The sequence below is a fragment of the Salvelinus namaycush genome, chromosome 12, assembly GCF_016432855.1.
Source record: "Salvelinus namaycush isolate Seneca chromosome 12, SaNama_1.0, whole genome shotgun sequence".
In the NCBI taxonomy this organism is placed as follows: domain Eukaryota; kingdom Metazoa; phylum Chordata; class Actinopteri; order Salmoniformes; family Salmonidae; genus Salvelinus; species Salvelinus namaycush.
Genome location: NC_052318.1, coordinates 1,805,580 through 1,829,147, shown reverse-complemented (window position 1 = coordinate 1,829,147; position 23,568 = coordinate 1,805,580). Strand labels below are relative to the sequence as shown.

At 42.7% G+C, this 23,568-nt stretch overlaps 1 protein-coding gene across 1 annotated transcript; it reads right to left on the bottom strand.

Moving 5' to 3' along the window:
- Positions 1–541: 541 nt before the first annotated feature.
- On the bottom strand, positions 542–23,550 carry ddx46 (DEAD (Asp-Glu-Ala-Asp) box polypeptide 46). The gene is made up of 23 exons (XM_039005006.1): positions 23,412–23,550; positions 22,592–22,783; positions 22,338–22,457; positions 22,153–22,240; positions 21,882–22,050; positions 21,509–21,741; positions 21,257–21,367; positions 20,853–21,018; positions 18,067–18,187; positions 16,792–16,967; positions 16,434–16,555; positions 11,934–12,012; positions 10,810–10,892; positions 10,484–10,648; positions 8,743–8,905; positions 7,920–8,113; positions 7,240–7,377; positions 6,810–6,959; positions 4,546–4,767; positions 4,236–4,454; positions 1,574–1,718; positions 1,351–1,424; positions 542–1,084 (listed from the first exon to the last, which is right to left on the bottom strand). Exons 1-23 carry the CDS (start codon positions 23,426–23,428, stop codon positions 1,037–1,039), a joined length of 3,195 nt encoding a protein of 1,064 aa, XP_038860934.1. The 5' UTR covers positions 23,429–23,550; the 3' UTR covers positions 542–1,036.
- Positions 23,551–23,568: the final 18 nt, after the last annotated feature.

Here is a 23,568-nt window from a genome sequence, read left to right as displayed (position 1 = left end):
ATTAACCAGACCATCCCCTGGCACGGTGCTATATTAACCAGACCATCCCCTGGCACGGTGCTATATTAACCAGACCATCCCCTGGCACGGTGCTATATTAACCAGACCATCCCCTGGCACGGTGCTATATTAACCAGACCATCCCCTGGCACGGTGCTATATTAACCAGACCATCCCCTGGCACAGTGCTATATTAACCAGACCATCCCCTGGCATGGTGCTATATTAACCAGACCATCCCCTGGCATGGTGCTATATTAACCAGACCATCCCCTGGCATGGCACAGTGCTATACGTAATTATTAAGCAATCAAGGTTAGAGTACTTATACAAACCTCCATTGTCGTCATGGTTATGCTTGAATTCTGTCAATAGGTTTTCATCTTGTTGTTCACATATAATATGCCCTGTTTTTTAAGCCACTCAAAACCCAAATCATAGCCTGATAGGATTGTCACTACAATGTATAGAACACCAAATCCAGATGTAACACACAAACCATTGGTGTATAATGTATCTAACACAGACCAGTGACAACATGTTCCTTACCAACACATTGTTTTATTAGAGAGGGAAAGAAGTAAAAACACAATACATCATTCAAGGGCTGTTTAAAAAAAAAAATAATAATAATCAACGTGTGATTCCTTACTTGTTCAGATGACTGCAGACCAGTGACCCAAAATGTTATTTTACACACAAGAAATAATACAGGATCTATAACTACTTATGCTTAATGTTTAAGGACAAAAATAAGCAAATGTTTGAATCATGGTGGTAGAGAACCCGTTACATTTCAGCTGGTATATTATAGAACGGATATGAGATACATTTCGCGCCGTGAAACCAAAAAAAAAAATCACGACTAAATCTCCACTTAAAGTAGAGAGGAAAAGAGAAAGTACTCTCACAAGAACAATCCCTTCTGGAGGTCACTGGTCTTACAGTGAAACAATATATACTAATACATTCTGAAACAAATATGATGAAGCGTTGGAGAAAGAAGTCACTGCGTCTGAGCCCAATCCCATCGTCACTACAAGACCTTGTATCTTCCTTTGCTGGTGGGTTGGTAGGAGTTTTGCTAAAATGAGAGAGAACATTTATTGAGCAATGAGAAACATTTTTTATTTTGACATTTCCCCCCCCCCCCTCGCTAAGTTAATTACTTTCAGTACTTTTAATACATTCAACTTTTATTACTGGTGTTCATACAATGATGCAACCAACATGTAGACTGACACGAATGATTATAGAATGATTCCCTAGGCCTAGCATCAGTAATTAGATAGATAGATCTGAGATAACAGAACCATACATATGGATTCTATTTCTATGGACAGAACTTACTAATCTGATAAGCTCCTCCTTGATGAGCCGAGTGATCTCAGCCTTGGCCTTTGTAACGGCCAGCTCATTTGCACCTGTCAATCGAATACGTCAAAATATTACGACAAGTGACATCCATCAACAACAACAACAAAAAACACTCACTACTGCTAACATGCAACCCTCAACTCTTCAACATTGGTGAAGAATTGAAGTAGTCATTGCAAGTAGAATAGCTGCTTACTCTCAATAGCCAGGTAGATCTTGCGTTCTCCCTCTTTGGGTTCTTTGCCTGGAGGGAAGTAGGTTCCTCTGATGGTGATGGCTGCCTCGGAGTATTCTCCGATCCTCTGTAGGGCCTCCTTAGACGTGACCTTCCACCTCGCAGTCTGGTGGAACACAGGAAACAGACATTAAAACATCTTCCTGTTCGCGTAGGCCGTGTTCACAAAGCGTCTCAGAGTAAGTGCTGATCTAGGATCAGTTTTGCCTTTTTTTTTTAGATCATAATGAATAATATTATATGGACAGATCCTAGATCAGCACTCCTACTGAGACGCTTTGTGAGGTCAGTACCACCTAACACTTGTGGGATAAACTACTTAAACCACAATCACTTTGCCCTATCAACAAACAAATGTCAATCAAATGTGATTTGTTTCAGGAAACTAGGCGTATGTCGCATGCCACTACTTCACAGGAGAGGCATTTGAACGTAAAACTTTTTTTGTTGTTGATCTAAATGCGTTTTTTTGTTGTTGCAGAAATGCCTTCAGGAATATGGGAAATTTCATGTGCCTTAACACACTTCTATATCATCTGTAAATACGAATAAAATAGTTCAATTACAAGCCTAGTTGGTTTAGCCAAGGAAAAAAATCCGGAATCTTCCCGCTAGCCATGATTGGCTGAGATAATGGATGGGCTGGACATGCCGAGAGATGAGTTCGGATTGGTCTGCCATGTAGCACGCATCTGTCTATAACATGAGCTGCTCGGTATGTGTAGGTACTCCTTTCTAACGTGGCTTTTTTTTGAAAGACATCACGAAGAACTGCAAAAGTGTTACTAATGCTCTCCACTTTCTAGAAAACGAACGTGCTATGCCGACTCTCAAAATGAATCAGACGATGAGGAAATCCCTGATTTGGCAAAAATAGAAAAAAAGTTGTCATTGAACCAAAACATTGTGGTCTTCTGAAACACGGATCAACAGTGTTGTTGTCACGGAAGAAATCAGCAGAATGCCCGGTGGAAGCAGAGTATGAGGAAAACTCTGCTGTTTGATTGCAAATATGCAGAAGGAGTTGAAAAGAGAACACACAGAAGGCTGTTGTATAAAACTCTTGTCTTTTCAAATTAAGGGCAAGAAGCGTTCATACATGTATACGGGTAAGAGTCTATCTAGCTACATTTTCAGATATTATACGTTTCTTATTTTGTCAGAAAGTCATTTAAAATTGCAAGTTAAAGCGTACTGTTGGCTTGCTAGCTAATGTTATCTGGCTGGCTCGTTAGATAATTTTACGTGTTTGATCTGTGCAGTAATATTATTTGTATCTCAGAAATCCATTTGTGTTGCTAGCTTTAGCCTAATGTTAGCTAGCTAACATTGAAACTAGTCGGTTAGCTTTAGCTACTTGTAGATTCATGCATGGTAGTAACGTTATGAGTTGGAATTATGGTTCATTGTTTAGCTAGCTAGCTACATGTCTAAACAAAAAAAAGACTCCACTATGCAAGTAACCATTTCACTGTACCGTTCACACCTCCTGCATCCTGTGCATGTGACAAAAACGTTGATTTTATTTGATATAGGGTGTGTTTACCAGAGACGGTAATGTGAAGAACATGACCTGCACCAAAGCCAAATTAGGATATAACGTTAGGCCAATGAGACAGTGTCCAAGTTATAAAATTCTCAGGTAGAAAGCCCTGCTTTAATTTCGTCACACTCACAACCGTAAGCTAGCTAGCTAACTAACTAACATGCTAGAAACGAACCAAAACATTGTTAGAAAGTTGCATTTAGTTGCCTGGTTTGTTAGATTGACATCTACTAAATTCATTTTTAAAACAGATGGGTTTATTGGTTAAAATGCAACAGTTATGATATTTTGGACCACCAGCCAGCCAGCTCATGTCATGCATGTTTTTGTGTTTATACTTTTTCAAAATGACAAGTTTGATGTTGGACGACAACAGAATGTTCATGTCACTACGACAACCGTCTACAGACATGCGAATAGATGTAGTATAAACCAGCCTTTAGTCTTGAAATCTTTGGATGTTTAGTACAGTATCGTATCCACTCTGTGAAGCCTCACATGTCAACCCTTAAAGAGATGGGTGAGGCTAAGGCTTAAGAGGGTGTGAACAATGCTGAATGGATGTAGACAAAGAAGAGCTCTCCAATAGGTGTACCAAAACAAGTTTATCAACTTTCAAAGCAGAATTACTTTCCCCTTATTCCTCAACTGTACGATATACCATTTTCTAACTCTGAGTCTCTACTTTAATCTAAATGTAAAAAATAATAATAATAATCAAATTTTGCTACATAAGATCGAATCGAGCCGGTCGGTCACAAATACGAATAAGATCTACCAGCTAGTGTTTTACCGTAAGCTCCGTCCGTCAAGGAACAGACATGGTAAATAGACCATTCAATGTTCAACTGAAAGAGAATCAGCATGATAAAGTAATGCATAGTTCATATAGAAATGGTGAATACCTTTCATTTAGAGATTCAAATGAGCAGTCCTCCACCTACACCCTAGTGTTAAGTCCCAAAGACAACATATTCCCTATGTAGTTTACTACCTTTGACCAGGGCACATAAAACAGTAGTGCACTATATAGGGAATAGGGTGGCATTTGGGATCCAGGCCCATATAAAATCTGACCTGAGGGAAATCATTGATTTCCAGCTCCTCTTCGTATCTCTTGACGGTCTCGGCCTGTTCAGCCGCCTGCCTCTCCTCCTCCAGCTTCTCCACAGGGATGTAGTTGAGCTTGGCGTTGATCTTCTCAGCCAGCTGCTCGGCAATGGTTTTAGCCGAGACGGAGGGGGCCATGATGGTGCCTCCTCTCAGGATGGCATTGGTGGCCTGTTGCATCACATCCTGTCCAGAGAGAGAGCAATGGATTATGTCAGGACAGAAGGTTGAAGACTACTAAAGATCACACAGAAACACAGACCCCACCCACACCCACCTGAGCCTCAGCCCCCAAGTTCTTCTGGGCGTTGATCCTGAGAGCCAGTCTCTTAGCCATCTCCAGTTTCTGGATGTTTCCAGCAGACGGGGCACCGAGATTGGCTAGGCCCCCTGCTGCTGCAGCCGCCACGGCCGCAGCGCTGGGCGGCCCTCCCCCGGGAGCCGACAGATCCTTCACCCTCTTCTTGGAGTTGAACATGCTCTCGATCTGCTCATCAATCTGTAAGGACAGGGGTGAGATATTGTGTCAATATAGTACGTATTCTATGAGGTTTTAGAAATGTATTGTTTGACCCACAACGGAGGAGATGCGATATACATTATCAAGAGTCTGGAACCAGGTGAGTGTTCCCTACATAACCCTCTATAACCCTAGTCTGGAACCAGGTGAGTGTTCCCTACATAACCCTAGTCTGGAACCAGGTGAGTGTTCCTTACATAACCCTAGTCTGGAAACAGGTGAGTGTTCCCTATATAACCCTCTTCTGGAACCAGGTGAGTGTTCCTTACATAACCCTAGTCTGGAAACAGGTGAGTGTTCCCTACATAACCCTCTTCTGGAACCAGGTGAGTGTTCCCTACATAACCCTAGTCTGGAAACAGGTGAGTGTTCCCTACATAACCCTCTATAACCCTATGGGCCCTATATAACCCTAGTCTGGAACCAGGTGAGTGTTCCCTACATAACCCTCTATAACCCTAGTCTGGAACCAGGTGAGTGTGTATGTCCCAAATGGCTCCCTATATAACCCTATTGGGCCCTGGTTACTTACAAGCCCTTAACCAACAATGCAGTTCTAAGAAAAATAAGTGTTAAGTAATTTTTTTAAATAAAAATAACTAATTAAAGAGCAGCAGTAAAATAACAGTAGCGAGGCTATATACAAGCCACAGTTGACATTCTACTCTAAGCTTTACGAGAGTGTGGAACCTGTACTCGCATCCAGGGCCCTAGCTACACGATCAGAACCTGTACTCGCATCCAGGGCCCTAGCTACATGATCAGAACCTGTACTCGCATCCAGGGCCCTAGCTACATGATCAGAACCTGTACTCGCATCCAGGGCCCTAGCTACACGATCAGAACCTGTACTCGCATCCAGGGCCCTAGCTACATGATCAGAACCTGTACTCGCATCCAGGGCCCTAGCTACATGATCAGAACCTGTACTCGCATCCAGGGCCCTAGCTACATGATCAGAACCTGTACTCACATCCATGGCCCTAGCTACACGATCAGAACCTGTACTCGCATCCAGGGCCCTAGCTACACGATCAGAACCTGTACTCGCATCCAGGGCCCTAGCTACACGATCAGAACCTGTACTCGCATCCAGGGCCCTAGCTACACGATCAGAACCTGTACTCACATCCATGGCCCTAGCTACACGATCAGAACCTGTACTCGCATCCAGGGCCCTAGCTACATGATCAGAACCTGTACTCGCATCCAGGGCCCTAGCTACACGATCAGAACCTGTACTCGCATCCAGGGCCCTAGCTACATGATCAGAACCTGTACTCGCATCCAGGGCCCTAGCTACATGATCAGAACCTGTACTCGCATCCAGGGCCCTAGCTACACGATCAGAACCTGTACTCGCATCCAGGGCCCTAGCTACACGATCAGAACCTGTACTCGCATCCAGGGCCCTAGCTACACGATCAGAACCTGTACTCACATCCAGGGCCCTAGCTACATGATCAGAACCTGTACTCGCATCCAGGGCCCTAGCTACACGATCAGAACCTGTACTCGCATCCAGGGCCCTAGCTACACGATCAGAACCTGTACTCACATCCAGGGCCCTAGCTACATGATCAGAACCTGTACTCACATCCAGGGCCCTAGCTACATGATCAGAACCTGTACTCGCATCCAGGGCCCTAGCTACATGATCAGATACTCGCATCCAGGGCCCTAGCTACACGATCAGAACCTGTACTCACATCCAGGGCCCTAGCTACACGATCAGAACCTGTACTCACATCCAGGGCCCTAGCTACACGTTCAGAACCTGTACTCACATCCAGGGCCCTAGCTACACGATCAGAACCTGTACTCACATCCAGGGCCCTAGCTACATGATCAGAACCTGTACTCACATCCAGGGCCCTAGCTACACGTTCAGAACCTGTACTCACATCCAGGGCCCTAGCTACACGATCAGAACCTGTACTCGCATCCAGGGCCCTAGCTACATGATCAGAACCTGTACTCACATCCAGGGCCCTAGCTACATGATCAGAACCTGTACTCACATCCAGGGCTCCATCCTCGTCATCAGAGTCCTGCAGACCCAAAGCCGCCTTCTGCAGCTTCTTCCTCTCGTTAGCCAGGGCATGCTCCGTCTCGTCAAACTTGAAGCCCTTCCCTGAGAACCCGCTGCTGCTCTTGATGCTTTTACCCTCCTGGGGAAAGAAAAGGCCGTTATAGAGAGGGTGTGTTACATTCACCTACTGATGACACAGTGCTAGCAGCAATGGGAAGTAAGCCAGGGACAAAACCGGTCTAATCTTGTTGAATAGGAGTAGAAGATTTTTTTTTTTTAAAAGGACACAGAATATAATATTGAATTCGTCGCTGAAAATCATCAACTCTAATGCACAGTTTTTTTGCTGGGCACACATTCTGCATACAAAGACCGGGTAGTTTCCACGACAACACCGGAACAGCACGACTTCCTCTTACCGCTTGCCGTTGGTTTTTGAAGGACAGCCACAGCTGCTCCAGCTCCTTGGGCACAGGGGACCCTGAGAGCTCCAGGGCCTTGATGATGTCCCCAGCGTAGCGTGCCTGCTCATCTGTGATGAAGGTGTAGGCAAAGCCCTGGGACACAACAAATCAGGGTGGTTTTAAAATTAGGGTTGTAACGGTACACGTATTTGTTCCTGAACCGTTTCGTTACCTGGGTTTGGTCCTAGCGGTGAACCCCGAAAAAATACTTAACATATGTAAACGATTAAAACACTAGGCCTATGCCTTCCACTGAAATGTGTCTTCCGCAGGCGATGCATGCCTCGTGTAAATCTGAGCTGGGGAAAAAAATACATTTCAGGCTATTCCCGTTAAAACTACTAAAGCCTATGCAGACATTGTAATCAAAATTCAAGACTTAAATTGTCGCATTTCAAAACTGTTCTTTTGTAAAGGTGCAGCGGGGAACTAGTTCTGTACGATGGAGAGTGATGGGCTGGATAAACCAGGAGGATTCTCCATCATCGTTAGGATTAGGGTTTGAAAAAAAATCATTTTTGACCAGTGATTTGTTCAATTTTAGTAATCAGAATTGCTGGAATTCTTGATAAACTAGTAACAATAACTAATTAGTTTGATGGACTACTAGTGTATCCTACAGGACCACTACTCACTTTGTTCCCGGCTCTCCCTGTACGTCCAGCCCTGTGGACATAGTCCTCGTAGTGGTTGGGACAGTTGTAGTTGATGACCAGGATCAACTGCTTGATGTCCAGCCCCCTGGCTGCCACAGAGGTGGCCACCATTAGCCGACACGCCCCGTTCTTAAAATCATTGATGACGCTATCTCTGTCGTACTGGTCAATGCCTACAGGGAGGGGACGGAGATAAACAAACGCTTGTTATCAAATTATATAGTTCAAAACAACTAACATGATAGAGGCGAAATGTTTATCTGCCATAAACATGGTTTAATTAGAAGATATAAGGAAAATGGTCTAGGACACTGGTCACTTTCAAACCCTGGACTAACTCAACTTATTTATTTTACCAGGTAAGTTGACTGAGAACACGTTCTCATTTACAGCAACGACCTGGGGATTAGTTACAGGGGAGAGGAGGGGGATGAATGAGCCAATTGTAAGCTGGGGATGATGAGCTCAGCCCGGTCACTTTCAAACCCTGGACTAACTGAATGAGCTCAGCCCAGACACTTTCAAACCCTGGACTAACTCAAAATGTGTCCCAAATGCCACCCGATTCTCTACATCAGGGGTATTCAACTCAGACCCTACGAAGTCCGGAGCCGGCTGCTTTTCTGTTCTACCTGATAATTAAAAATTGCACACACCTGGTGTCCCAGGTCCACTGTCTTCAAGGTTCAGAGTTGAGTTTGAAGGTGCTACTTAATGACCTACTTTTGACCAGACGACCAATGTTGTGGGTGGAGCCTCAGACTAATGACAATAGAACACCGGTGTGTTTGTATGATATTACCTCCGTGCAGAGACATGCAGGGGTAGGAGGCCTTCATCAGGTCTTTGAGCAGCCCGTCAGCATGCTCCTGTTTGTCCACGAAGATGATGACCGAGCCCTTCTCCTGGTAATGGCCAAGGATCTCTAGCAGCTTCAGGAACTTCTGGTCCTCCTCAATTACCAGCTAAATGGAGAGAATACATGATGAGGGGAAAACATGGATGTCTGTGATGAGAGAAATGGCAGCAACACTAATTTAACAAATTACCAATATGGAATATTTAAAAGATGGATGGTGGTGCTATTGACAAAATAGGAGATATATTCATGGTGAATAGTTACGGACTCAAGACAATTCCGCTTTTCATTTCTAAACAAGTTCTAAAAACATAATTCCACTTTGACATTATGGGTTATTGTGTAGGCCAGTGTCACAACATCCAAAATCTAATCAATTTTTTAAATTTAGTAACACAAAAATGTGACATTTCTGAAGGTACCGAACAAAAAAATATAAAAATGTAAAAATGCAACATGTAAAAGTGTTGGTCCCATGTTTCATGAGTTGAAATAAAATCCCAGAAATTGTTCATACTACACAAAAGGCTTATTTATCTCAAATGTTGTGCACAAATTTGTTCACATCCCTGTTAGTGAGAATTTCTCCTTTGCCAAGATAATCCATCCAGCTGACAGGTGTAGCATATCAAGAAGCTGATTAAACAGCATGATTAATACACAGGTGCAAAAACCACTCTAAAATGTGCAGTTTTGTCCCATAACACAATGCTACAGATGTGTCAAGTTGAGAGAGCTTGGAATTTGGAATGCCCAACTGCAGGAATGCCCACCAGAGCTGTTGGTATAATGTTAATTTCTCTACCATAAGCCGCCTCCAACGTTGTTTTAGAGAATTTGGCAGTACATCCAACCGGCGTCACAACCGCAGACCACGTGTAACCACGCCAGCCCAGGACCTCCATATCCGGCTTCTTTACCTGCGGGATAGTCTGAGACCAACCACCCCGGACAGCTGATGAAACTGTGGGTTTGCACAACCGAAGAACTTCTGCACAAACTTTCAAAAACCGTCTCAGGGAAGTTCATCAGCGTGCTCGTCGTCCTCACCAGGGTCTTGACTGCAGTTTGGTGTCGTAACTGACTTCAGTGGGCAAATGCTTTTTTCTTGAGCGAATGTTCAGGGGGCCGGAACATAATTACAAATCATTTGTAAACTGCAAATTTTAGCCCAAACAGATATAATATTTGAATAAAAAAAACACAATTTCAAACGTTTCTTACATTGGTATACGATCACATACAGTATATACTGCATCTGTATTATGCGTTGGAATACTCTGGAACAGATTTCCAAAATGTTAAAATCATCTAGAGCTGATTTGCTAGTGTTTTATGTCCAAAAATAAAAACGTTTTTTTTGCTCACAAAACTTTAGGCGCAAAATAAAATCACCGGCCTGCGGGCCGCCAGTTGCGTAACCCTGCTCTGACATGATGGTTTACATATGATATAATATCCAGAGTAGAACAGGAGTTTTTCCTCATCACATGACTGACTGACCAGGAATAACTCCTGGCCCTATCCACGGGGCACCAAAAAGGTTAAAGAGATGGAAGACGCACCCTATTCCCTTTATAGTGCACTACCTTTGACCAGAGCCCTATGGTCCTTGGTCAAAAGTAGTGCACTATAAAAACAGTAACATTTAGGACACACAGAGAATGTAAAAGGCCAGTCTTACCACATGTTGCTCCACATCAGAGCACACCACGCTCCTGCCTCCCACCTGAACCTCGATGGGCTTGGACAGTATTCTCCTGGCCAGTGCCTCCATGGCCCGCGGGAACGTAGCCGAGAACATGACCGTCTGCCGGTCTGGACGCACGTTGTCCATGATACGCATCACCTGGGGGAAGGAACATTCCAGGAGAGGATATGACCTATTATTCTGGTGCCAGGGTCAGGTCTAAATAGCTGCTATAAACATGAATTGAAGCAAGTCTATTTTCCTTAAAAAACACCTCCTTGGATTAATTATTTACACAGGAATGATAATAACGTGTCTACCTGTGGCTCAAAGCCCATGTCGAACATTCTATCCGCCTCGTCCACCACCACATACGTGGATCGCCGCAGGTTTGTGACTCGACCTACACACCCAAGGAAAGTATAGTGACACAGGAAAACAAGTTAATCTCCGGAAAGTGGGCTCACCCAAAGCTTTCACACAAAGTTCCTGAACCTCCTGGTAAAATTTACCTCAACAAGCCAAAAAAAATAAAAAAAATAAAATAAAAAAGGGTCTTTCCTTTTCCTAAGGCATTAAATACTTCACTTCAATTCACACAACTGCCATTTATTGTGTTCAGGCCTACTTTTAAGCGGCCAGATTATTAGGTTTCTATATTTGTCTTGTCTTGCGTACCATCTCAGGGGCACGAGGAACCTGTAAAAATGTCAGAAAACAGCCAATACAATAAAAGAGACGAGGCCACGTCAAGCACTATGTGACCGCCGTTTCACCTACAAAATGAAACAGAGAGATTACCTGGCATGTGCGGAAGAAAGGAACGCTAAACTGTCAGTTTCATTACATGTTTTTATATTTTTTAAATTTAGCATTTACACACAGTCATAAAACACTGACTTTTTAAATACGGATGTAAACATATTCACACTTGTCAGACAACCATGTTATACTTTAGGCTTCACATGTTATTCAAATCCCATACGTGAGTGAAATGTCTGACTTTTTACATGACTAACAAGTAAACTTGACTTGTGGATAAAGGTTTGTTGAAAACTTGACTTACGCCTCTGAACGTGAGGACCACCCACGAGGCAGTATCGTCTCTTCACCTACTTGTAGCTGATCATTATTCTTCAGGGAACACTTCAAAAATGGTCGGATATGATTCCCAAGGCGGTCAGATAACGTTGACAGTTTTAGTAAAAGTGGTACTGACTTGACTCTCGTACGGAAACATTTCATGCAAAGCAGGACATTTACATCTTTCTATCAGTACCTGCGTTGCTCGTGTTTTCAGGGTCAGAAAGTGACATCTCTAAGTCAAAATAATTATAACACTGGACATTGCACACAGGTTTATCACATATCAGAAATCCCTATCATTATATGTTAACTGGATACAATAACACAAGAGATCTATGAGACAAGGTGTGTCACTCACCGCTGTTGGCACCTAACATGTCAATCATTCGCCCTGGTGTGCACACAATGATCTCTGCTCCCCTCTTCAGCTCAGCAATCTGCACCACAAGCAAGAAACAAACTATTTAAAGATAACGATAGTCAACCAATGTACAATCCTGTTTTGCCTTTTCCTAACTGATTACAGGGCTTGACATTTACATGTTTAATATTGACTTGCCCAAAAGCTCAAGGTCACGTGTCGTGTCGCCCCCCCCCCAAAAAAAGGTTTGTAACACCATGTTAATATTTATATGATGCAAGGAACAAATGTATTACAAATCTTTTTACCAGAGAATCCGACAGAGTTGGAGGATACACTATGCCTACTGGGCTTCTCTGCATATTCAAGCCTGTCTCAAAACACAACACTGCCCCTTTAAAAGGCTCTCCTGGAGGATGGTTGGCCACACTTGGGAGCTTATCAAATATAGCAACATTACAACCAAATACTTTTTATGTCTTTATAAAATAATTCCCTCCAGGGGCTTGAAATTAAGGGTGAACCGTTGATTTAAAATATAGACGGTTGAAAACAGACTCTGGGACAGACTCTGGGACGACATATCCAAAATTCATTCAACCACTGCACTTTAAAACATTTTTTTTTTTAAAGCAAAATGAGGCTGATGCAACAGATCAGACCGTTTCGCTTAAAATGTTGATCAAGTTTTATTTCTGATATAAATCTGTTGCATCAGCCTCATCGCTTAAAAAAATTAAAACAACTATATGCAATTAGCAGGAAACTCCCGTTATCAAAAGCACTCAAGGGGTTTCATGTGACCGATAAAAATATCTTGTTAGAAATTAAGTGGAGATCTAAAGATGTAACAACTAGCACGGTTTGCTAATATGACTACTGATGTAACAACTAGCATGGGTTGCTAATATGACTACTGATGCAACAACTAGCACGGGTTGCTAATATGACTACTGATGCAACAACTAGCATGGGTTGCTAATATGACTACTGATGCAACAACTAGCACGGGTTGCTAATATGACTACTGATGCAACAACTAGCATGGGTTGCTAATATGACTACTGATGCAACAACTAGCATGGGTTGCTAATATGACTACTGATGCAACAACTAGTATGGGTTGCTAATATGACTACTGATGCAACAACTAGTATGGGTTGCTAATATGACTACTGATGCAACAACTAGCACGGGTTGCTAATATGACTACTGATGTAACAACTAGCATGGGTTGCTAATATGACTACTGATGCAACAACTAGCATGGGTTGCTAATATGACTACTGATGCAACAACTAGCATGGGTTGCTAATATGACTACTGATGCAACAACTAGCATGGGTTGCTAATATGACTACTGATGCAACAACTAGCATGGGTTGCTAATATGACTACTGATGCAACAACTAGCATGGGTTGCTAATATGACTACTGATGCAACAACTAGCATGGGTTGCTAATATGACTACTGATGCAACAACTAGTATGGGTTGCTAATATGACTACTGATGCAACAACTAGTATGGGTTGCTAATATGACTACTGATGCAACAACTAGCACGGGTTGCTAATATGACTACGGATGTAACAACTAGCACGGGTTGCTAATATGACTACGGATGTAACAACTAGCACGGGTTGCTAATATGACTACTGATGCAACAACTAGCACGGGTTGCTAATATGACTACTGATGCAACAACTAGCACGGGTTGTTAATATGACTACTGATGCAACAACTAGCACGGGTTGCTAATATGACTACTGATGCAACAACTAGCACGGGTTGCTAATATGACTACTGATGCAACAACTAGCACGGGTTGCTAATATGACTATTGATGCAACAACTAGCACGGGTTGCTAATATGACTATTGATGCAACAACTAGCACGGGTTGCTAATATGACTACTGATGCAACAACTAGCACGGGTTGCTAATATGTCGACTGATGCAACAACTAGCACGGGTTGCTAATATGACTACTGATGCAACAACTAGCACGGGCTGCTAATATGACTATTGATGCAACAACTAGCACGGGCTGCTAATATGACTATTGATGCAACAACTAGCACGGTTTGCTAATATGACTATTGATGCAACAACTAGCACGGTTTGCTAATATGACTATTGATGCAACAACTAGCACGGTTTGCTAATATGACTATTGATGCAACAACTAGCACGGTTTGCTAATATGACTATTGATGCAACAACTAGCACGGTTTGCTAATATGACTATTGATGCAACAACTAGCACGGTTTGCTAATATGACTATTGATGCAACAACTAGCACGGTTTGCTAATATGACTATTGATGCAACAACTAGCACGGTTTGCTAATATGACTATTGATGCAACAACTAGCACGGGTTGCTAATATGACTATTGATGCAACAACTAGCACGGGTTGCTAATATGACTATTGATGCAACAACTAGCACGGGTTGCTAATATGACTATTGATGCAACAACTAGCACGGGTTGCTAATATGACTATTGATGCAACAACTAGCACGGGTTGCTAATATGACTACTGATGCAACAACTAGCACGGGTTGCTAATATGACTACTGATGCAACAACTAGCACGGGTTGCTAATATGACTATTGATGCAACAACTAGCACGGGTTGCTAATATGACTATTGATGCAACAACTAGCACGGGTTGCTAATATGACTACTGATGCAACAACTAGCACGGGTTGCTAATATGACTACTGATGCAACAACTAGCACGGGTTGCTAATATGACTACTGATGCAACAACTAGCACGGGTTGCTAATATGTCGACTGATGCAACAACTAGCACGGGTTGCTAATATGACTACTGATGCAACAACTAGCACGGGTTGCTAATATGACTACTGATGCAACAACTAGCATGGGTTGCTAATATGACTACTGATGCAACAACTAGCATGGGTTGCTAATATGACTACTGATGCAACAACTAGCATGGGTTGCTAATATGACTACTGATGCAACAACTAGCATGGGTTGCTAATATGACTACTGATGCAACAACTAGCACGGGTTGCTAATATGACTACTGATGCAACAACTAGCACGGGTTGCTAATATGACTACTGATGCAACAACTAGCACGGGTTGCTAATATGACTACTGATGCAACAACTAGCACGGGTTGCTAATATGACTACTGATGCAACAACTAGCACGGTTTGCTAATATGACTATTGATGCAACAACTAGCACGGGTTGCTAATATGACTACTGATGCAACAACTAGCACGGGTTGCTAATATGTCGACTGATGCAACAACTAGCACGGGTTGCTAATATGACTATTGATGCAACAACTAGCACGGGTTGCTAATATGACTACTGATGCAACAACTAGCACGGGTTGCTAATATGACTACTGATGCAACAACTAGCACGGGTTGCTAATATGACTATTGATGCAACAACTAGCATTGGTTGCTAATATGACTACTGATGCAACAACTAGCACGGGTTGCTAATATGACTAATGATACAACAACTAGCATGGGTTGCTAATATGACTATTGATACAACAACTAGCACGGGTTGCTAATATGACTACTGATGCAACAACTAGCATGGGTTACTAATGACTAGAAATATGCATTTGGTTGCCGGACAATAAAATAGTTAATTTGAAACCCAATAGAACATGAGAATGCCATGGCAACCAGCATTTAAGTGTTTATAAAATAATTCCCATCAACATTTCTATTGTCAGATTTCAGCTAGGCTAATTTGAAACAAAGACATGTTTCATAAAATGATAAAACGTCTAGGTTTTAATATACTTAAAGTCTCAAAGGTTGGCATCATTTTATGGCGCCTTCCTCATGTCGGCATCGGTTTGGACATAAGGCTGTAGCCAATATGCATATCACCTAGCCTTTTGACATATATTTTGTACATGAAAAATAGATTTGAATATTATGCCAATGTTGGCCTCTCTGATCCAATTCTGATTGGAGTAGGCTAACTGTTTGATAGTGATGTTTTTATTTATTTATTGTCCATTCAGACAACTTAAATCTATATTCTTCTTGTCTGACATTTATTTTACTTGTGCCAGACAAGAGAACAAGCATTAATGCTGTGTTTTTAAGTGTTGCTGCCATGCTATGGTCTTAGGTCTCTCTTTATGTACTCTTATGGTGTCTCTCTTGTCGTGATGTGTGTTTTGTCCTATATTTTATGTTTAATCCCAGCCCCTGTCGCCGCAGGAGGCCTTTTGCCTTCTGGTAGGCAGTCATTGTAAATAAGAATGTTCTTAACTGACTTGCCTAGTTAAATAAAATACATTTTCTTTATGTCGAGCTCAATATTATTCAAACCTACAACCCAGGATTTCTTTAAATACAATGTACTTTTTTTTTTTTATCATGGTAAATCGTAATTACAACCAGGTAACACTACTCCATGATGAGGTACTGGTTAACAATAACCCCATGACCCTACAGCGTTAGAGGAAGTGGTTCTACCTGTTCACTAATCCCAGTGCCTCCATATACACACACCACCCTCAGGTTCAGGGGCTTGGAGAACTTCTTGCACTCCTTGGTGATCTGCAGAGCCAGCTCTCTAGTGGGAGTCATGATCACAGCTGAATGGGGGAAGAGAACGGACAAATAGAACTCAGACAACATACTCTCATTGTTTATTTGCCCTTACAAAATACTTAATTGAACAGCTTTCATATCGTCTGATAGGACCATTCTGCTCAGCAAATTAAAATTGTGATTTACACATAGAAATCAGAGACGCCAGCTTTCAGGTTAATTTAGGTATAATTGATATCGGGTGGTATAACAGAAAACGAGTAAAAAAGGGGGCCCTTACCGATGGGTCCCTCAGCCTCCTCCAGGGGCCTCTGGTCCATGATGTGACGGTACATGGGAAGGAGGAAGGCGATGGTCTTTCCACTGCCGGTCTTAGCGATGCCAATGAGATCTCTCCCAGACATTATGGCTGGAATGGCCTGAGCCTGGATTGGGGTGGGCTTCTCATAGCTGTGTCTGGAGATGTGAAGACAACATTACTTAACACACACCCATCTAGAAGTGTATAGCAAGTGAATCACAGGCGACATCCGCACTGAGCTAAAAAGGCTAGAGCTGCCGCTTTCAAGGAGCGGGACACTAATCCGGACACTAAGCCCTCCGACGAACCATCAAACAGGCAAAGCATCAAACTATCACGGATTACAAATGGAAACCAAACGCGAGCTGTCCAGTGACGCAAGCCTACAAGACATGCTAAATACCTTCTATGCTTGCGTCGATGCTAGCAACACTGAACCATCCATGAGAGCCCCAGCTGTTCCGGACGATAATGTGATCACGCTCTCCGTAGCCGATGTGAGAAAAGACCTTTAAACAGGTTAACATTCACAAGGCTGCAGGGCCAGATGGATTACCAGGACGCGTACTGAGAGTTTGTCCTGACCAGCTGTCAAGTGTCTTCACTGACATTTTCAATCTCTTCCTGACCCAGTCTGTAACACCTACATGTTTCAAGCAGACCACATTAGCCCATGTGCCCAAGAATGCCAAGGTAACCTACCTAAATGACTAACAACTCATTACACTCTCAAAGCATTTCATGGCTACAGATGTAAAGCTGGTCATGGCTCACATCAACACCATCATCCCAGACACCCTGGATCCAATTCGCATACTGCCCCAACAGATGACAATCTCTATTGCACTCCACACTACCCTTTCCCACCCAGACAAAAGGAACACCTATGTGAGAATGCTGTTCATTGACTACAGTTCAGCGTTCAACACCATTGTGCCCTCAAAGCTCATCAATAAGCTAAGGACCCTGGGACTAAACACCTCCCTCTGCAACTGGATCCTGGACTTCCTGACGGGCCGCCCCCAGGTGGTGGGAAGGGAACACATCCGCCACGCTGATCCTCAACACATGGGCCCCTCAGGGGTGCATGCTTAGTCTATAGTCTGTTGTTTACGAAGTATGTGACAAATAACATTTTGATATGATCAACTGCAGATTACATAACAAATGTATGATAAGGTCCTATTCATTTGGACCAATACGTGACTTACTTATATCTGCTACAATATTAAAACTTTTGTCTGTGACACTCACCTCTTCAGTGCACTTAGAATCTTCATAGACGTGCCACACTGAACCCATGACTTGATGGGCTTGGGACAACCCTTTCCTTTGACAGCGATTCCCTCCAGGTCCAGCCTGTGGACATTCACCTCTGTATGCATTCACCAAAAGGAAAGGAGTTAGATCAAGGATGGGCAACTTTGATAAGGGGTGGGGACACACACACACACACAAAAAAAACTGAACTCATCATGACGGGCTGCAGTGGCTCGCAGGTCTGTGTTCATTTCATGCAATTCTACACATTTTGCCGTGGGGGCGTAGAGAAATGTTTGCAAATAAATATATGATTTCTGAGTGAGAGTGACTAACAAAGTCAATGCCACCCCCGGCTGGAAATTCGAACATGATTACTACAAGTTTAGATAGCTGGCCGCTAGACTAATTTACCAATCTACCATTTTTTTTTTGCTAATGTGCTAATTGAGTGACTGTCAGTGACTTGACATAAGAGAAAAACTGCTGATGCACAACCACATTTTGAAATTGCACTTTGTATATTCCACTACTCTCTCAACATTAGGTTGAGACCCCAATCGAGTTCCTAAATTGTTGAAAAAAATATATATGTGGGAGGGGAAAATCGATCCGTGGACCTACAAAAGGGGGGGCCAGTTGCTCATCCACGAGCAAAATTGACACGTGTCATTTAGAAAACAAAAGCAACAAAAAATATCCACACCAAGGTTTCCGTGAGCCGGTATTTGCCAATAAATTAAATTGGCACTGGACGGGAGAAGAAAAATCCCATTGGGAAGTGATGCCTTTTAGCCTAGTCATTGAAGGAAATACCAGTCGATGGAAATACATTTGACCGGTCAAGCTTATCCGTCTATAGGTTAATTTGCAAAACTAAGTGGAATTAAACTTGACTTACCTCCCTACATTTGCACACACTGTACATAGATTTTTTTTCTATTGTGTTATTGACTGCACATTTTTGTTGTTTTTAAATCGCACTGCTTTTCTTTATCTTGGCACGGTCGCAGTTGTAAAATGAGAACTTGTTCTCAACTGGCCTAGCTGGTTAAATAAAAGGTGAAATAAAATATATAAAAACTAGCCCGTGTAAATATTTGTTATGCATCTTATTTACACAGCATACCAGATACAGATTGAGAGGAATATCTGTCAGACAGCGCGGGAGCTGCTACTACAGCATCCCAAACAGTAAATACATAGGTAGGAAGGTGGGCTTCATCCGAGCGTCACACACCACTTTGCAATGAGCTGGAGGCAGTACGCATTTTGAAAACAGATACTTAAAAGTTTGAAACCTGAATGTTTTTACTACATATTTATGAGGCATGTTTTACCTTGCTTCAAAGTAGCCTAGCCAAAATCAGACCCTATCCGTGGAGGCAATTATTTTTTAGATATCAACTTTATTTCATTGTCCAGTAGTCAAAATGCACAATTCTAGTTATATTAGCAACCCATGCTAGTTGTTGAACATTATAGCTCCCCTCTTTCTAAATATCTAAACTGATATTTGAATGTCTGTCACAGGAAACCGCTCGCTTTTGACAACAGTGTTTTCCCGGCTGCTTTATGGAACAAACATTTAGCACGTAGCCTGCTGCCTTGTACACATTCCTGCGCTTATAAATGTGAAGAAAGAAAAAGGTAAACCATTTTATTGGTCAGTTTGTCAAGAAAGAAAGAAACTATTCCAAACACACTCTGGGACAGTTGTGGGATGATAGATCCAAAATTCATACAACCAGTAGGCCTAGGCTACATAAAAATAAAAATAAACGTTAAAAAGCAAATGAGTCTGATGCAACAGATCAGAATGTTTAAACTAGTAATTTTGCTGTTCGTTACTCATCTTGTTGGCTGAGGAAAAGTAAATGTGGGCATCGGAATTTAATAAAGGACCACAAATTGTTGTATCCTCGATTTGCATGTTCTGTTGAGATGAATTACCATATTCTAAAATGTGATTTGTCATTCTGAGCACCGTGGTTGGACACCCTAATCAGGTTACACACCCAATGGTTATGGGTCCAGTAAATTAAAATGCTGCTGGTCAAATTTCCTGTGCCACAATTTCCTAATGGAAACCCTGCCACACACATTGGTTCGGTTTGCTTTTGGCAGAACTCGGCTAGGCGACCATCTGTGCTCATACTCCTCAAAGTCCTTTGCTTGAAAAACTAGGGGGGGGGGAATTGTAATATTACTGTTGTTTGTCCCTTTTGAGCCACCATAGCAACAACATAGCCAGATACACTTCCTCAAAATAGTCCAAATTAATTAAAGACAAATAAAGAAATGTGATAAATTTTTATCTTTTGCAAAGGACTTAGTGGCGCAAATTTACATCTAGCTAAGATGTTTGGTGCAGCATTTCTTAAGTGAAAAAATGTGCATGAAAACTAGTCGTCTCTCATTGAATGACAAACAATTGTTGTTCTCATTCCTACTAGGATTAGTACTGTTGACTAATCACTGATGAAGGGTCGTAGACTTTGGCTACCGAACATCAACTTGCCTCAAGAAAAACATTTGTGAGCACAAACAGCCGGGTAAACTTGCAAAGACCAAAGTGGAAAAAAACGTCACAAAAAGTATTCATGATATACATGCAAACAGTTTCGACTGGGAAGTATACGGTAAGCTTTACAGTTAGTGCAGTCAAATAAGTTTTACGGGGACAACGACCACTATCACAGTCATTGCAAATAGACCCTTCCTCAAAAAAATAAGTGTGGGTGTGATTTAAAAATATATATATATACACATGTACATACCCTCTGGAGACATCTTGGCCAGCTCTGGCACCTCTACATAGAAGTCCTTGCGGTATGGTTCGTACTCAATCTTCTGGTGATCCACTGGCTCCAGCACCTTCCTCTGTTTGGTCTGGTAGCCAGTCAGGGCTGTCGCCAGATCCACTTCCTCTTCCTCTGATGAGTACTGGGAAGACAGTGACACAACATGTAGGAACCTGCTCTCTTCAGTGAGAGAACTTTGAGAGAAGTTCTTGAGACTTCTGGAAGAGAGTTTCCAGGGAGATGGACCGCGTACCAAATGGCACCCTATTCCCTACACAGTGCACTACTATAGCACCCTGTGCACTACATTTGACCCCATGAGCCCTATACATTTACACAAACAATCACAATGAGAACATGACAGGACAAAAACTGCTTACCTCCATTGCATCCTGGTCATTCTCCATCAGCTCACCCTTCTTTTTGTGGACATTTGGTCCCCTCTTAGTTTTGCATACGGTGACAACTTTGGATACGTTTACTCCTCCCTTCTGTTTGTGTGGAGGGCCAAAAAAAAAAGTGAGATTGCATCACACACAAAAAGACCAAAGCAGCACATACTGACAGCAATGTTTCCAAAGATCTAGATAGTGTAAGTGTGAAGGAAACTATTGGGGGATGGTCTAACTTACCTTGTCGTTCCCTTTAGACTGGGGGCCCATGTTGAACTTCTTGACTTCCTCCTTGACCTCCTCCATGTAGGCGTCTAAGGTATCCAGCTCATCCTCTGCTTCCTGCTCCATGGGAGTAACCTCTTCCTCCTCTTCCTCCTCCTCCTCTTTCTTTTCCTCCTTCTCCTCCGGCCCCTTACCCTCTTCGCCTTCTTCAGGCTCTTCCTCGGGAGCTGTCCCTTCCTCATCATCATCTGAAAGGAAGAGAAGTCTGGTGAGACCCTGTATTGGCAGTTATCTAAATCAGTCTTTGAAAGTGGAAACTAATGCATTTAGGTACATCTGAAACCCACAACACAACCATGAAAAGTAGAAGTGTCAGCTTGTTCCTCACCGTCATCATCCTCCAGACTCCACTTCTTTCCCTGCTTCATCTCCTCAATCTCTCTCTTGATCTCCTCGATGTTCCCTAGGGCCTTCTTTCTTTGGTCCTCCCTCCACTTCTCCACTCGCTCCTTCCTCTTCCTCATCTCTTCCTCCAGCTTGTTCTGGTCAAAGTCTTGCTGTGGGGACAACACATAAAGAATGCACAAATATTCAAGTGTCATATTTCGGGTCAGAGTTTCCAAATTGCTGAACAACATCTACAGCGGAATAGGACTCACATCCTCAACAACCTCCTCTTGCTCTTCTTTGATTTTCTTCTTCTCTGCAGAGGCTTCAGGGTTGTCTTTTTCCTTGCTTTTAGACAGACTGGCAAACCAAAACAGACAAAGGAGAACAAGTTAAGGTTGGGTGTAAGTAGGATTTATTGAGGGGGGGGGGGTATAACCCTTTGGTAAAAACTCACGTCTCATCAGTTTTCCTGCTTTTGCTGGGGCTTGCGGATTGTGATCTGCGTCCTCGGCTCCTAGACCTTCTATTCCTGTCACGGCTCCTGGAGCGCCTCTTCTCCCGACTCCTAGAGCGTCTGGATCACATCAGCCAAATTCAGTAACAATATCAGACCAGGTATTTATTTCACATTCAAAGACACACCCTTATTACTCTGATGACTTTGATCAATCACTCACTCTTGGTCTCTCTCTTTCACACACAGCTCACCTGGGGCGCTTCCTGTCTCTGGACCTTGATCGGCGGCGGTCACGGCTGCGTGACCTCTCTCCACGCCTGTTGCGGTCCCTGTCTCGGTTTCGTGAGGCAGCCCCATCATCCTTCTTGGAGCGTTTGTCTGGGGAACGGCTCTTTGATCGACTCCCGGACCGACCCCTCGATGCCGACCGTTTCCTGTAATGCCTAACAAACATTGACAAAAATTATTTAAAACACTTCAGAAACATCAATCACTTAACTAAAACGACATATATATATATTTTATGTCAGTTTTAAAAACGTCGTTAGTGCGAGAGAGTAATGCCGCGTTCGGAACAACTGGGGACTCGGAAATGTACGACTTCATTACGTTCAAGACAACTGGGAACTCTGAGGAGAAAAAAACACGCTCGGACTGGGAAAATCGTTTCGAACAGTCATCCAATTCAGAATTGCAAGTCGGAAACTCGGCCATCTATGCACAGATCTTTGGCCTCCGACTCCGACGAACGTCATGATTTGACCTCGTCCCCCCCCCACCCCACCGAGTTCCTAGATTTCTTGAAAGCTCCATATACAACTGCACAGCACCTGGTCAATGTGTTTTAAATAATTGTGTCGTTTGTGAATGCATTATCAAGTATTTTTACTTTGTCTATTAAGCTAACTAGCCAGCTAGCTAGATATCTATCACATTCAATGGTCTGTAAACGTTAGCTAGCTTATTAGCTAGCGCGTTGGATCAACGTTGCAGACTTGATAGCTAGCTCGGTTTTTTAATCCTTCAAAACAGACAAAAATAATACAAGAGACCCTTAAACTCCTCACTTACCTTGACTCGCGCCCCATATTTACGTTGAGTCCTCAAAGAGATTAAATATCAATGTTTTATTGTTAAACTTTGTGCATTTGTTTTCATGCGTGATCACGTTAGCTGTTTCCTGGAACGTAATCAAAAAGTGACCGTTCTTCTTAGATTACGTAGCTGC

Bases quoted from the DNA above. Each gene is read 5' to 3' on its own strand.
- ddx46 (XM_039005006.1), bottom strand. The intron at 12,013-16,433 runs GTAGAACCACTT...CTTGTGGTGCAG, and splicing joins GCACTGGGATTAGTGAACAG to ATTGCTGAGCTGAAGAGGGG. The intron at 6,960-7,239 runs GTAAGAGGAAGT...TTCTTTCCCCAG, and splicing joins TCAAAAACCAACGGCAAGCG to GAGGGTAAAAGCATCAAGAG.